Consider the following 14057-nt stretch of genomic DNA (forward strand, 5'->3'; position numbering starts at 1 on the left):
ACTATTAGAAGTATATTTACCAACACAAACTTTCTCTAAGAATATCTCAAGTTTTCCTAAGGAAAATATATTTTGTTTTTTTTCCTCAAGCAGGCAAAATTGATTGAAAAGTCCAAGTATTCCAGTTCATTGATTCAGTCACCCTAACAGCAACTAAAATATTTCTATTTTCTACAAATGTTAGATTATATTTTGCTTTAAAAAAATAAATCTGAAGGTGAGAATTGATTAATACAAAGCCTAACTTTCTTCTAATAGCTACTAAATTCCTATACTGAAATAGGTTCTATTACTTCTGAACATAGAAATTATTCCAATTGACTGTTCAGTTTTTAAAGTATTAAGTTTCTTAAAAAGAAAGGGAAAGAAATGTATCTATATTTTATTTCTGGTGGGGCTGGGCTACGTAGAACTTTGGACTCGACCTTCCAAAGTGCACTTGCTTAAGACAGAAAGTCTTAGGATCCCAGAGTGCAATCCCAACTGCTGCTCAGACTCTATTTCTATAGCACTCTGTCAATACACTGTCTCAGTAAAGTAAGTAAAGATTATTACCTCAGTTTTAACAGCAAAGCTGGAGAGAGAAGAAGCAATATAACTAAATGGCTTAACTAATATCATATGATGGTTCTATGAAAGCGCCAGATGTGGGGCAGAAATCCTATGAGTTTCTGGGGCTTCTCCCATTAGGTTACATTAGTACTTATATATCAGTACTTATCTAATTGCAAATTACAATCTGAAACACACATCAGGAAAAACACGAAGGACACACTGTTCTCAACGTAGGCATAAACAAAGTTTTATTGACACCATCAATCACTGGGGAGAATGAGTCATTTTGAGCCTCATGATTAATCATGATTGTTCCATACCTGTGCCTGAATTAAGAGAACCATTTAGAAATCACTGAAAGAGATCATCCATTTATCTTCATTTTCCCTGAATTAACTGAGGCTGAAATATGTTACATTATTTACCAATGAAACAAAACAGAATTAATTAGTTTTGCCAACTTGTGCTATCAAAATACAGGTACTATCATCAATCTTCATTTAAATCACCCCATAATAAATCCATACAATACAGGTTAATTCACATAAATTGATTCTGCCCACATTCATGCCTGTTTTCATGCGCAGCAGAGTGGAAAGTTCTAATTTATTGTTAATTCTTCTGATTTATTAACAATTTACCCAATGCAAATGATCACCAATTTAATGCTCTTTATCATCTATTTTCAAGTAAGTTCGGATATGAAAATGATCAAAACTGTTATTAATATAAACTAAACAACCTCTCTCAAAACCAGTTTTATTCATGGTTTCCATCCTGGAACAGATCAGTAAAATCTCACAACACATTTTCACTTTTCGGAGCTTCAATTTCTGTACCAAGAACATTTTTCCATAAATAAAAAGTGAGGTCCTCCGAATAATAGTGCCCAATGTGTAAGAGAAAGGAACCCTGTATTTTAGGTAAGCATTCTTTTTAGTTTTCATGTTAGATCTAATTACATTTTACTAGCAGCATGGGAGTCCCCTTAGTGCAGCAATATTCTCTCTACAGTTAGATACAAAACAATTGAGGTGAGCCAACTGCATGGCTCATTCTTCACAGCTGGGTAATAATCGTATGCATATTTCCAGGACAAAATATTCATACACTAAGAGCCATCCATCTGAACTTTATTTTCAGCAGCAGGATGGAACCTTGTCACAGAAAAGTCATTCCTATATTCCTAGTAAGGAGCATAAATGGGGCCTTCTCTATAAATCTGAACATAGTTGCATCTTCTAACATCTGATATTGTCACTACTTTTCACTTCACCTATGACTGCACCTATACCTCCAAAATAAACTTCTCAAAAGGTCATACACATCATAATGGCTGTGTATTGTCACTGATGAGGCTTAAAAGCCACTTGTACTAATATTATGGGATATACATTCATTCTGAAGGATATAAATTAGACAAGTCCAGACTGAAACAATGTTAAATAACTTAAAGGGCTTGAGGACATCTAATTGTTTCTTCTTTTTTTTTAACAGTACACTCCAGTGACATTATATAATCTGCCCAAAGCCTCCTTGGCATGCCATACATGGAATTACTGACCTGGGGATTGGAGCTGGGGATTTGGGGGGATTTTGAACATATATGATCAATGCATATGGGTACAATCATTAATGTGTCATGCTGCAATGCTGGTTTTCTAAATCAAGACCCTAATGTACTAGCTATAAACTAAAATCCAAACAATCAGGTTCCACAATCAAGTACAGTGGTACCTCGGGATACGAACTTAATCCGTTCCGTGACTCTGGGCGTATCCCGAGTTGGTCGTAACCTGAAGGAAATTTCCCCATAGGGTTCAATGTAAATCCGGTTAATCCGTTCCGCCCTCTGAATTTGGTCGCACCCCGAGGCAAATTTCCCCATAGGGTTCAATGTAAATCCGGTTAATCCGTTCCACCCTCCGCCCGAATTTGGTCGCAACCCGAGGCAATTTCCCATAAGGTTCAATGTAATTACCTTTAATCCGTTCTGGCGTCCACGGACCACACGGAAAGCGGCCAGGCGCGGCGTGGTGCGGCGCGAAAATGGCCGGGTGCAGCGCGGCGCGGCATGAAAACGGCCCGGCGCGGCGCGAAAACGGCCCGGCCCGGCGCGGCCCGGCGCGAAAACGGCCCGGCCCGGCGCGAAAACGGCCCGGCCCGGCGCGAAAACAGCCTGGTGCGGCGCGAAAACGGCCGCGGACCACGCAGCAGGGCCAGAAAAACAGCCGCGGACCACGTGGCACGGGCGGAAAAATGGCCGCGGACCACGTGGCACGGGCAGAAAATGACCGCGGACCACGTGGCACGGGCGGAAAATGGCTCGTACCCCGAGGCGGAGTTCGCAAACCGAGGTAAAATTTTGGGGCCAGAGCTGGTCGTAACCCGAAAAATTCGCAAGCAGAGGCGTTCGTATCCCGAGGTATCACTGTACCTAGTTCTACTGCTGGGTTCCCGACACTCGCAATAGGATTGTTATTACTGTAAATTAACCTGCTGTTCTCAGGTTAGTGTACACATTACATTAAGTCACAGTTTTCTCCATCATGATTTGCTGAATAGAAGAACTGGTGGGTCTATTCCAGTAATCTGAAGTCTTTTATTAATTTATTTATGTATTATTTATTTATTTACTTAGTATGTTACCCATTAGGCTCTGAGTGGCTAACAATCAAAAACAACATAAAATAAAAAGCAACTGCCTCAAAAATAATTAAGAAATCCTTCCATAATATGAACAAAACCAACAACATCAAAGTAACACACAGAAAAAATACAAAGTTACGTGCCCACCACATTCTAATTGTTATTCATGCCTTTTCTTGTGTCAGATGGAACAAGCGGGTCTTAACTGCTGTCCTAAAACTCAGGAGGCAAATAACAGAAAGGGGAGGGAATTCCAAAGTATGAGACCAGCAAAAATGCTCGCTTCCAAGGTCCTACTAGATGACAACCTTGTACAGACTAGATCTGGCAACAACTGATTATTCAAACTGGTTGGATGGATACACGAATACAAGAGAAGGAAGTCCCTCAGATAATCTGGTCTAGAGCCATGTAGGGCCTTAATTATGACAACCAACATCTTGAATTACACCCAGAAAACAACTAGCAACCAATGTAGCTCCCAAAGCAGTGGGGTCACCCAAGAATATCAGGATACATCCATCACTGGACACGGTTGGCACACTCTGTACCAGCTAATACTTCCAAATGCTTTCCAAAGGCAACCCCATGTAGAGCACATCCAAATGGAAATTGACTAAGGCATGAGTGACTGAGAGCAGGGCCTCCCATCTTGGAATGGCAGCAATTCCAGTACAAGATGTAACTGCTAAAGCCCTCCTGGCCACAGCTGCTACCTGTTTATCAGGCAGGAACTGTGAGTCCAAGAAGAATCTCAAATTGCAAACCATTTCTGAACAGGGGACTCCATTCAGAGTAAAGATAGTTATTTCCCTGGAGTTACTGGGCCCCCAAAATCACTCCATCTGGGAGCATTAAGTCTGAATCTTTCTCCCCATCCAGACCCTGGCAGCCTGTGGGTACTGGGTTAGCACTTCTACCACATCACCTGTTGGTCCAGGACTGAGATGTATAGCTGGGTATGATCAGCATACTAATGATTCTGGACTCTGTGCTGCTGAGTGGCCTCCCCTAGCAGTTTCATTTCAGTGTTTAAAAGAAGTGGAGAATAGAGAGCTTTGAGAAAATAGAAGTGTCTGGGCAGGTCTGTCCTCTCCCACCCCCCTACCCCCCCGACTGAAGCTAACCCTCAGAGAAAAGAATCACTTCAAAACAGTTCCCCCCACTCCAATACTACAGAAGCAGTCCAGAAGAATACCATAGCTGATGATATCAAAAGCAACTGAGAAATCAAAGAGAACCAACACTGGAGGAGATCTTGTACTAGGGCTCCTCAGGAGAAAAGGCAGCAGGAACAACTTACAGGAGTGATGTACAACCTTCCCTGCTGGCTTCCCCATTGACTTTGCTTGTGGGAAGCCGGCAGGGAAGGTCACAAATGGTGATCCCATGACTGCAGAACGCTGCAACCATCATGTGAGCCGGTTGCCAAGTGCCTAAATCATGATCACATGACTGCAGGGGGGGTGCTGATATGGCCAGAACTTCAAGGACTGGTCATAAGTACCACTAGTGCAATGTCATCATAACTTTGAACTGTCACTGAACAAGTGGTCATAACTCAAGGACTACCTGTAACTTCTTAATGATATCAAACCAAAATACAAACAGAATACCATTTGGGCAGCCTGCCAATCAGCTGAAAGATGAGCTGGTGGGTAGCAATATCATGCAAGCAGGAAGAAACCAGGTATCTGAAGCAAGTTCACTGGAAGGAAGGGAAAAACCAAGTTTTCTATTTATACCCTAAATAGCTATAAGTAACCATAACGGGCAGTAGCTTGTTATTTAAGGAAGTGCGTCACAAAATTCCCAACCTGAGTGTCCATACACTCATTTTATTTATTTGATTTAATTACAGTCCAAGACCAGTCATAAGTAAAAAGAAAATACAATAAGTGCAGTAAATAAAAACAGAAAAATTATATCAAATCCTGAGATAATTAATAATGAGGAATAGGTTCCAGATGATTTCTGCCAATTGATCACATAAAAGGAGAACATTAACCTTATAATCGCAGGTGTAATTAAAATTACTGATTGCTACTGGGTATATATTGTAAAATACATTTTAATAGCACACATCATGAAGTTAATTTGCATATCTGAGCAGAAACAAGTGCAGCTTTCATATGGGAGTTTAATATATCTTCCAATTTTTGTCCTAATGGGTAGCACCCCAGTTTGTGCCAAGATAGAATTTTCTGTGGGGAATATGTAAAATAATAAATATCTAGGAACCATCCAAGAATATGGGAAACACTGGTTCTTTCAATATGAATATCTAAGTCCAAATCCTGTTTCAATTCAGCCAGAGTTTTATTAAGGCAAGTTTTATTAAGGCAGAAAACGCTGGCAAGGAAAAGCATAATATACCAAATTATTGACAATTTGCCTCCTTAAGGTAGATCTAAACCTGTTAAGTTGCATGACAAAATCACAAAATCACTGGAAAAAGCCATTTAGGATATTGACTCCAAACTCCAACTGCATGCAGGAATTCAAATTAAAGCATCCCAGACTGATGGCTATCTAGTCTCTGCTTGAGCACCTCCAATGAATGGAACCCACCACCCTTCCACATAACTGGTTCCACTGCTCTTACTGTTAGAGAGGGTTTTGTCCTAATATTCAACTGGAATCTGCCTTCCTATAATTTAAATCCATTATTCTGTATCCTGCACTCTGGAATGAGAGAGAACAAGTTTTGACCATCTTCTAAATAACATCCTTTCATGTATTTAAAAAGTCCCTAAATAGACATCTTTTCATAAGGCTAGACAAAGCTAGCTTGTTTAATTTATCTTCACAGGCCTTAATTTGTAATCCCCAGTAATCTGCACTGGCTTTTTTCTGAGTATGTTCTTATTTCTTTGAATCCTTCTTAAAGTGTGGTACCCCAAAATCCAGTATGAGAGAGTGGTCTCACTAAAGTAGAAAGGTGGAACAATTCCTTCAGGAGATGTGAAAATTACAGTTACATTGATAGAGCCTAAAGTTGCATTTGCTTTTTTTACAGCTACATCAAACTGCTGACATATATTTAGATTAGATTACAACTATTCCAAGTTCTTTTTCACAAGTACTATTACAAAGCCATGTACCTCTTATCATATAGCTGTAGATCTGTTTTTTGTTTTCTCAGTGAAGAACACTGTACTTGTCTCTGTTAAAATGTGGTTTCTTTTATTCTGTTACTTTCAGCCCACTTCTCTAATCTATCAAGACTATTTTTAATTTAATTTTGTCCTCTAAGGTATTAGCTATCTACTTGATTTGCTGACTCTGACTGAAAATATTTTTATAGAATCTCACACTGAGGTCTTCCCTATCCATTTAATTGGAAATGCCATCTGAATTACTGGATTGCCAAGTGTATGTTTGACTTCTGAACAGTTCAATTTAATCTTATTTTTATTGGAAATAAATACTATAAAGATCAAGAGTATGGGCCATGTAACATTGCATGTAAGTCTTTTAATTCAAAATGTCGGTACCTAACACAACATTAGAGTTGCTAAGTTTTTTTTATATAATACTGCTTTGCTAGACTTCAGAATAGACAATTTGCTTTTAGTTTGCTGAAAAGCTAGAATCAAAGGAAAAAAAGCAGGGTGTGTGTGAAGAATTACAAGATCCATAAAATTCACCTCAGTTTTTCCATGCAATATTTCCTTTTCAGTTTTACTCAGCAGTTTATAATGAAGTCTTTTAATCTGTTTAGGTAAGTAAATATTGACTTATTATTGAAGTTTTTTTGCCCCTACAATTATTTTTCTATTTATGATATATATTGTACTCTTCTTAGATGATCACCATCCAGCACCGGGGTAAAAAAAAAAAATGGTCTCTGGTCACATCAGATTGCACTACCTTTCTCTCAAAGGATGATCTAATGGGTCACAGGATTGTCTAGTCTACCACATATTTAGGTCTTTGTTATCAAGAAAAGAACACAGGTAGCATATAAGCCAAAGCAAATAAAAAGTACTTCGGGCCAGGAATTCCACCTGAGGGATCATAAAGACATGAGCATCTTGAATCGTTCCTGTACTGCTTACTAACCATTTACCATTTCTAGGAGAATGTAAACCCATCTAGAAGAGGCATCACTATCATAATCCTAAAACAGCGCCCTCCAATACTTATCAGCATATAGTTTCAATGTATTTTTCCTAATCCAGCTAGTTACTGTATATAGCTGGTCTCTGACCAGAGCTCTGGCAAGAGTGATGCCATTCTTAGGGATCACAGCTACAGCTCCTCCTCATCCATTGTTCCAGTCTGCTCCATTAGCAACTGGCAGTAGCTAGGTCTATATTTAGCCATCTGATGAAATCTGTTACACAAGCCAGGTCAATTCTCTCATCAAATGCTTTCAGTGTTATTCCTTGCTGACCTGGCACTGAAAAGGAGCAAGGCTAAGTTCTATGGGGAGTTGAAACTACTTGCTGGGATTTCTGTTAATAGGGCATCTGGAAAAAAAGATAGCTATCAAATTCTTAAATACTCTTCCTCTGCAATAACCTGATCTGTTAATACCAGCACTCCTATTTTTCATCACTATTGGAATAGATGCCCTGGTGACAATGCCTCCATTTCCTGGTCTACCATTTATTGTTTATTTATTTATTTAGATTAATGCAGCTGACCCTCTTGCCTCATAGCAAAGTTACAAAAACTCCCACAAAATATAAAGAAAAGTCCTTAACTCATGTTGAATACCAACAACACAGACAGTCTTACATACTTACAACATATATCGTCTGATTCTGCAGATCAGGTGTTAAGGTTGCCTTTTTAAATAAACGTATGAAATCATTGAATGTGTCACAGGATACAAATGAAGGATCTTCTTCTTTGATGGAAAGGCACTGTAACTGTCTCAATATTTCTTCTAGAAGTAATCTTGAAGTAAAACATTCAGCACAATTGACAAATACATGAGGAAGCTGAAAAGAAAGAGAAAGGATATAGGTTTATCTCTATGTTATTACAAGGATCTCCATAGCGGACCTAAAAAAAATAGAGAGCAAACCCCATCCCATTTTAACACTGAAGATGTTACCTAGTCAGGTAATGAAACATTTGCAAGACAAGAACCAAGCTCAGAGAACCCCAAGGACTCCACAGTTCAAACCCGAGCTACACATATTTGCCTCTATTGAGACCTAAAAATCAATTCATCTACAATTAATCTTTAAATAACTTGGATCATTTGCAAAGTAAAAAGACTACAAGTTTATTTACAAAGCAATATCTAAGACTCAAAGATATGTAACTCAGTAATTACAGCTGCTTTGCAAAAATGACTAGATAAATAACCAGGATCAGAAGTTAAGCCTGGAAAGCGGTGCTATCCTGAGAGTATCATATATAATCACGGATAAGCCCATCTGCAGATAAGCCGACCCTAGAAATTTCAACCAAAATACCACAGAAATGTTTCATCTGCGGATAAGCCAACACTTGAATTTTAAACCACAGCGACAGGTGGGAAACTGCAAATTGTTACCTCATCATTTATAAAACCATGCAATTTTAAGGCCATGACAGGCTTTAAAAAAATTTGAGCTCTGGTCTGCAATTTTTTGGGTGTATTTTGGAGCCTAAAATTCTCAGCTTATCCACAAGTATATACACTTAAATTTTAATCCATTAAAATTAACAAGTCTTACTTTTGAGTACATATCATTAACCTGCTTTTAAATGTATTTTATTTATCAGATTTATATTGCCACCTATCTCACAAAAAGCAACTCTGGGCAGTGTACAACAATCAAATTTATTTGATTATTGAAAATTTATTCCATTGCTAAGTACTTACTGATTGGGACTGCTATATGTATTTTAAAAACCACCCATTCAACATAATGATTTAAACTGATTGCAACATGTAAGGCTGTTATGTCCAAAAAGACAAGCTGAAAAGATTGCTAGTAAAGATACAACAAATTGATCACATTCAACCACCATTATAAATAAGGTCTGGGAGAGCTAGGGAAAATATGACACAGCATCAATGCATATGAGAAACCCCAAGGTGGGAACTCAGACTAGGCTGCGACAAAAATCAGAAACATCATCTATGAGCCTATTGGTAAGATGCAAAAAATAAATACAATTTATTTGGCTTACCTTATTCTAAATACAACTGTTCCTTTCTTTATAATTTCAAAGAAGCATACATTTTTAGCATACATGGGTCATAATTCACAATTACTGGCACTAGGCTAAAGGGTGCTGCAGAAAAATGTTAATTTGCTGCCAATCTGGCCTACTCACCTACACCCAAACAGAAATAAATAGAACTTTGACTTTCTGGATTATTCTATGCATTGGCCACAGCCTGCCAAAATGTTTCAGGACAATCCCACTGAATAGGTCTCCCACAGTGAATGTTACAGTGTTTCTCTATATCAAATGTGAACCCACTACTTAAAAGAACAAAAAATAACACAATTGTTTCAAAACCCTTTTTTTAAAACAAAAACTGATATAGTGAATCATTCTTACCTCCAGGGTTTTTAGAAGAGTCTGCATCACGTAAGTCTTTCCACTGGATGTGTGTCCATATATGAAGAGGGCTGGAAAGCTAAAGTGCTGACGCTAGGAAATAATATATACACACATATATAGTTAGGTGTTTTTTTTCCCATAAGCATACCCTGCCCTTTGTTTAAATGGTTTTAGGACTTTGACCCATTAAGGTTTTTTTTTTACTATGTTAGCTGAAGAATGATGGATCTTACTTAAAAATGCAGCAACTACCTTTTATCAGGGCAAACTATTCCTACTGCATCAAATACTAAGGAGTCAGATTCAAAAACATTAACGGTCTGAAGCTAGCACTGAAACTCCCCAAACATTACACTATCCATACAATCAAAATAAGGCAAGCCCAGGAAAAAAATTACTAATTACTGATTACGACTTCTTTTGCGTAAAATAAGATAGTCCATTTATAAAATTGATTTCCCAAATGCATGCATCAATCATTCTCTCTCACAAACATACATAAACTACTCTCGCATACAGAAAGATGCAAATTCCTATACTTGCTTCCCTATCTCCTTCCAGCAGAAACAGCAAAAAAAGAGAGAGAATAAGTGGAACAAAATTGGATGGTAATGAGGCAAAAAAGGACCTTGATAAGGAAGGAAAGAAAAGAGGAGCCCTGAATTTTAACATCACAAATAGTTAAAATTCAGCAGGCAAGCGGATCTTCCCAAGCCGCATCTTCAATGTGCCATCTTCAAATCCATCTTTTCAACAGCACTGTCTTTCACCTCCTACACACTGTTGTGAGCAAACAGAAAGAGACCTCACCTTCTACCTCATGCATATGTAATTATTTGGGGAATAAAATAATTATTATGTATTAAATAATAAATCTTAAATTTTAACTGCAGTAAGAATTAAGTCAGTTTCTTGTCAACTCTTTTGATAGTTAGGAGCAGAAAAATGAAGCTGATATTGTACAGATAACACAACAGCAGTTCCTGTAAAGAGCTAAGTAAGAGATGCATGGCATCAGTTCACTGAATATTCATAATAATCCTTAAAAAATCATAATAATCTCTTGAATTATGCGAGAGCTTCCTGCAAAATGAAGGTTTAAACTGAAGTTTTCCATCTCAATACATATACTACTGCCAGTTGTGGGGAGTTGAAGTGCACCTTAAAAATCACCCTTTCTTTATAGTAAGAAACATGATGCTTCAAAGCAATCTTCAGTCAAAAAACAAGACCCAGCATCTTATCAGAGAAAGGATATATATAAAAAGGTACTACCTCTCCAAATACTGACAACAAGCTGGACACTTGAGCTTCTCGACAGGGTACCATGCTTTCCAACTGAAGCAATTTTGCTTCTGGATACTCTGGGTATTTGAAGGAAGTCATTTTAACTTCTGTTTCTGTGGCTAACTCTCTCAATAAGCAGCTTCAGGGACGAAGGAATACCTGAAAAATGAATCCATAGTTATTTTAAGACTTCCCATGGGAACATATTGGCTATGTATGGAGTGACATATTTTCAATCACATTACAACCAGTTTTATTAAAAATAACAAAGTATTACAGCTATATTAAGTGTCCATGTGTAGCCCAATATTTGAGAAGGATGGTCATTACACAAATATAAGATTAGCCCAGGCTCAGACAAATTGGAACAACAGCTCACCAAGATTTTCTGACCTCAACATGTGTATCACAACAATGAAACTCCAGAAAAATACATTTGTACAAGTGTACATAAAATAAGTAATCTAACACACTAATAGAAATTTAAAGTTTTTGTACAACTGAATTGTACAAAAGGACAAAAAGGACAAGTAGGCTGTAATACTGCAATTGGTACACTTTAAATATGTTATGCAACAAAGGCTATGTTCACAAGATATGCTCACCCAGTTATGTGAGCCATACTTGATTCAAATTTCAGAATTTGCATAACACATTCACCATAATCCAACAGACAGATTAGAAAGATATGCTAGCCTAAAATGTATTACTGCAACTGAGTACTCTGGGTACTTAAAAGCATATAATTCCTTCAAGAAGAAACCAGGTGGAAAATTTAAGGCAAAAAATTCTTAGATGTAATTTTTTTGTTATTGTTAAAAAGTAATGTACTCAATTTATTTTTCACTATAGATAGTGATGATGGTGATTATTAGTGTATTGAAGATTATATAGTCAAGGCATGTTTTTACCTTGATGTTTTAATCCTGTTCTGTAAACAGTCTAGATTCACTCTGTGATTAAGGCAGCATACAATCTGATAAATAAATAAATAAATAAATAAATAAATAAATGTTTGGATACATTCAGCAATTTATTAATTCTTCCATGCTATTTAATACTGCTATTATTAGCAATATAGTATCATTTCTTTGTCCTGTATAAATTGAGAATTTTATTCTATTCTAGCCTGTCATGTATCTTATTTTATACGTATTTAATTGCTTGTATTACACATAAAATACTTTCCTTTGATTTTTTTGTAGGGATATAGATAATGGCAACAAAGATGAAAATAAAGAAACATCTGATGCATATAAAATATAAAATTACATTAATTTTCTTAACACAGCAATTAACAGATGTTACATGTAGGGCAGCTGTCTTGACATTTTATTAAAAATGAAGTGATCACTTCAATGATTGCTCATTTTAAATTATGGATGATGGAGGGAAGAAAGAAAACTATCACTGGCTTCAAGATAATCAAACTTACTAAGTCATATTTTAGACTGATGTGTTATGCAAGCTTAAGATCTAAAGCTGGTATATAGTTCAGTGCATTGTACAAATTCAGAAGCTAAATGGCTAAAGCTCTTAGAGGAATACCGGAACTGAAATTAACATGACAAGTTAGTTATGACTTAAGCCCATTTTTTTCCAATGAAAATTATGTTCAACTAACTGGGGATAGATGGGCCCTACTACTAAATTACTTTTACTACAATTTCCTTATTTGATTGTTGTGAGCCGCCCAGAGTTGTTGCGAGTCAGGCAGCATACAAATACATTATTTTTATTATTACCATTATCATCATTACTTCTACCAGTTGAAATTCACAGCACAGCTCTTCCAGTTTTTCCCCCTTAATGGATGTATAAAGGGAGGAAAGAGATAAAAACTGAATAGTATTAGTAAAAGAGTGTTATATGTTTATAACTAAACATAGTACACAGAATAAAATAACATCTGAAACAGTAATGCATTACTGTCAAACATAATATCATAATGTAAAACAAGCAGCCTTTCAACTAAAGGTCCATAACACATAACAACCTTCATACATTTAAAATAGCAGGTAAAAATTCACATTTTAAATCAGTGTCACAGGAACCCATGGGGTGGGGGGAACCGTTTTAGGGTTTTAACCTCTTTAAAATCTGCACAAGAAGATGCCATTATGTTTCTATGGATGACACTGAGATTTATATAGGATAGACTCTCTTTGATATGGATCCACAGATCCACTGGGGTTTAATGCAACCTAACGGAAGATGTAGTGAAAGGGGGGGGGGCTTAATCTGGAGCATGTTTTTACTTTAGAGTAGAGGCCTGACGCTACAGTAGCTGAGTGGAGACGACAGAAATGGTAGCAGTCCAATAGATCCGGAGGCTACCAGACTGGGGAAGACAAAACCTACGCCGACTTTTCGTTGGCACACCCAAACACCAGCCCCAAGGCCTTTCTAGAGGGTCGAGGCTAGGATGGGGCAAGCAGCCACAAGCCAGGCCTTCCTCCCACCCCCCCGAGAGATCTGGAGGGTGGAGGAAGAAAGGCTGTGAGAGGAGGACGCCCATTCAATAGCCTTCCTTGCCTACTTACGAGATGGCGACGGGTTAAGCTGCTTCGTTTCAAGGAAGGGCAGTAAAGAGTCGGTTGTGTACAAGGTGGCTGACAAGTCACGCAAACCGAGGCAATTCTACTCGAGAGGCCCTGCCAGGTCAAAGGGGTTGAATCTGCCCGGCGATCAGCAGGCGAGCACGCGGCTTCCCGCGACCCCTCAGCTGCATTGAGATCTACCTGGCGACGCCGCCAAAAGCGCGGGAAAAGGCGAGAGGGAGTAACGGAAACACTAAACAGACCCCACAACGCGAGGGGCTACGTCATGAAGCGGCTGGTTGAGCAGCTGCGCCGTCGCTCAGGCAGACCTCCCAATAGAGGGCGCGTATTTATCTCGGGGGCGGGAGGACGGATAGGCTATAAAAGCCCTCCGTCCGCGGTTCGGCTTGATATGGCCGGCTTTCTTGCTGAGGAGAACTGTGGGAGGAGGAAGTGCTTTAGAAAGGTGAAGCTGATTCTTCCCTGAAGGGGCTGACTCGCACAGGG

The 14057-nt window shown here is 38.2% G+C and overlaps 1 protein-coding gene across 4 annotated transcripts in view; it reads right to left on the minus strand.

Moving 5' to 3' along the window:
- Positions 1–13820, minus strand: part of ORC5 (origin recognition complex subunit 5) — an 88209-nt gene extending 74389 nt beyond the window's left edge. For 3 of the 4 annotated variants that reach the window (XM_088134965.1, XM_088134962.1, XM_088134964.1), the window contains exons 1-5: positions 13554–13820; positions 11922–11986; positions 10999–11169; positions 9721–9813; positions 7959–8156 (exon numbers count right to left, since the gene is read on the minus strand). In XM_088134965.1, the coding sequence (XP_087991091.1) occupies positions 7959–8156; positions 9721–9813; positions 10999–11109 (402 nt within the window). In that variant the 5' untranslated portion in view covers positions 11110–11169; positions 11922–11986; positions 13554–13820. The remainder of the gene's footprint in view (positions 1–7958; positions 8157–9720; positions 9814–10998; positions 11170–11921; positions 11987–13553) is intronic. The other variant, XM_088134963.1, reaches the window with a different exon arrangement.
- Between the last annotated feature and the right edge of the window lie 237 nt (positions 13821–14057).

The sequence above is a fragment of the Python bivittatus genome, unplaced genomic scaffold (genome assembly GCF_059951505.1).
Source record: "Python bivittatus isolate LINGU-HERP-01145 unplaced genomic scaffold, Pbiv_v1 ctg000120_np1212, whole genome shotgun sequence".
In the NCBI taxonomy this organism is placed as follows: Eukaryota; Metazoa; Chordata; class Lepidosauria; order Squamata; family Pythonidae; genus Python; species Python bivittatus.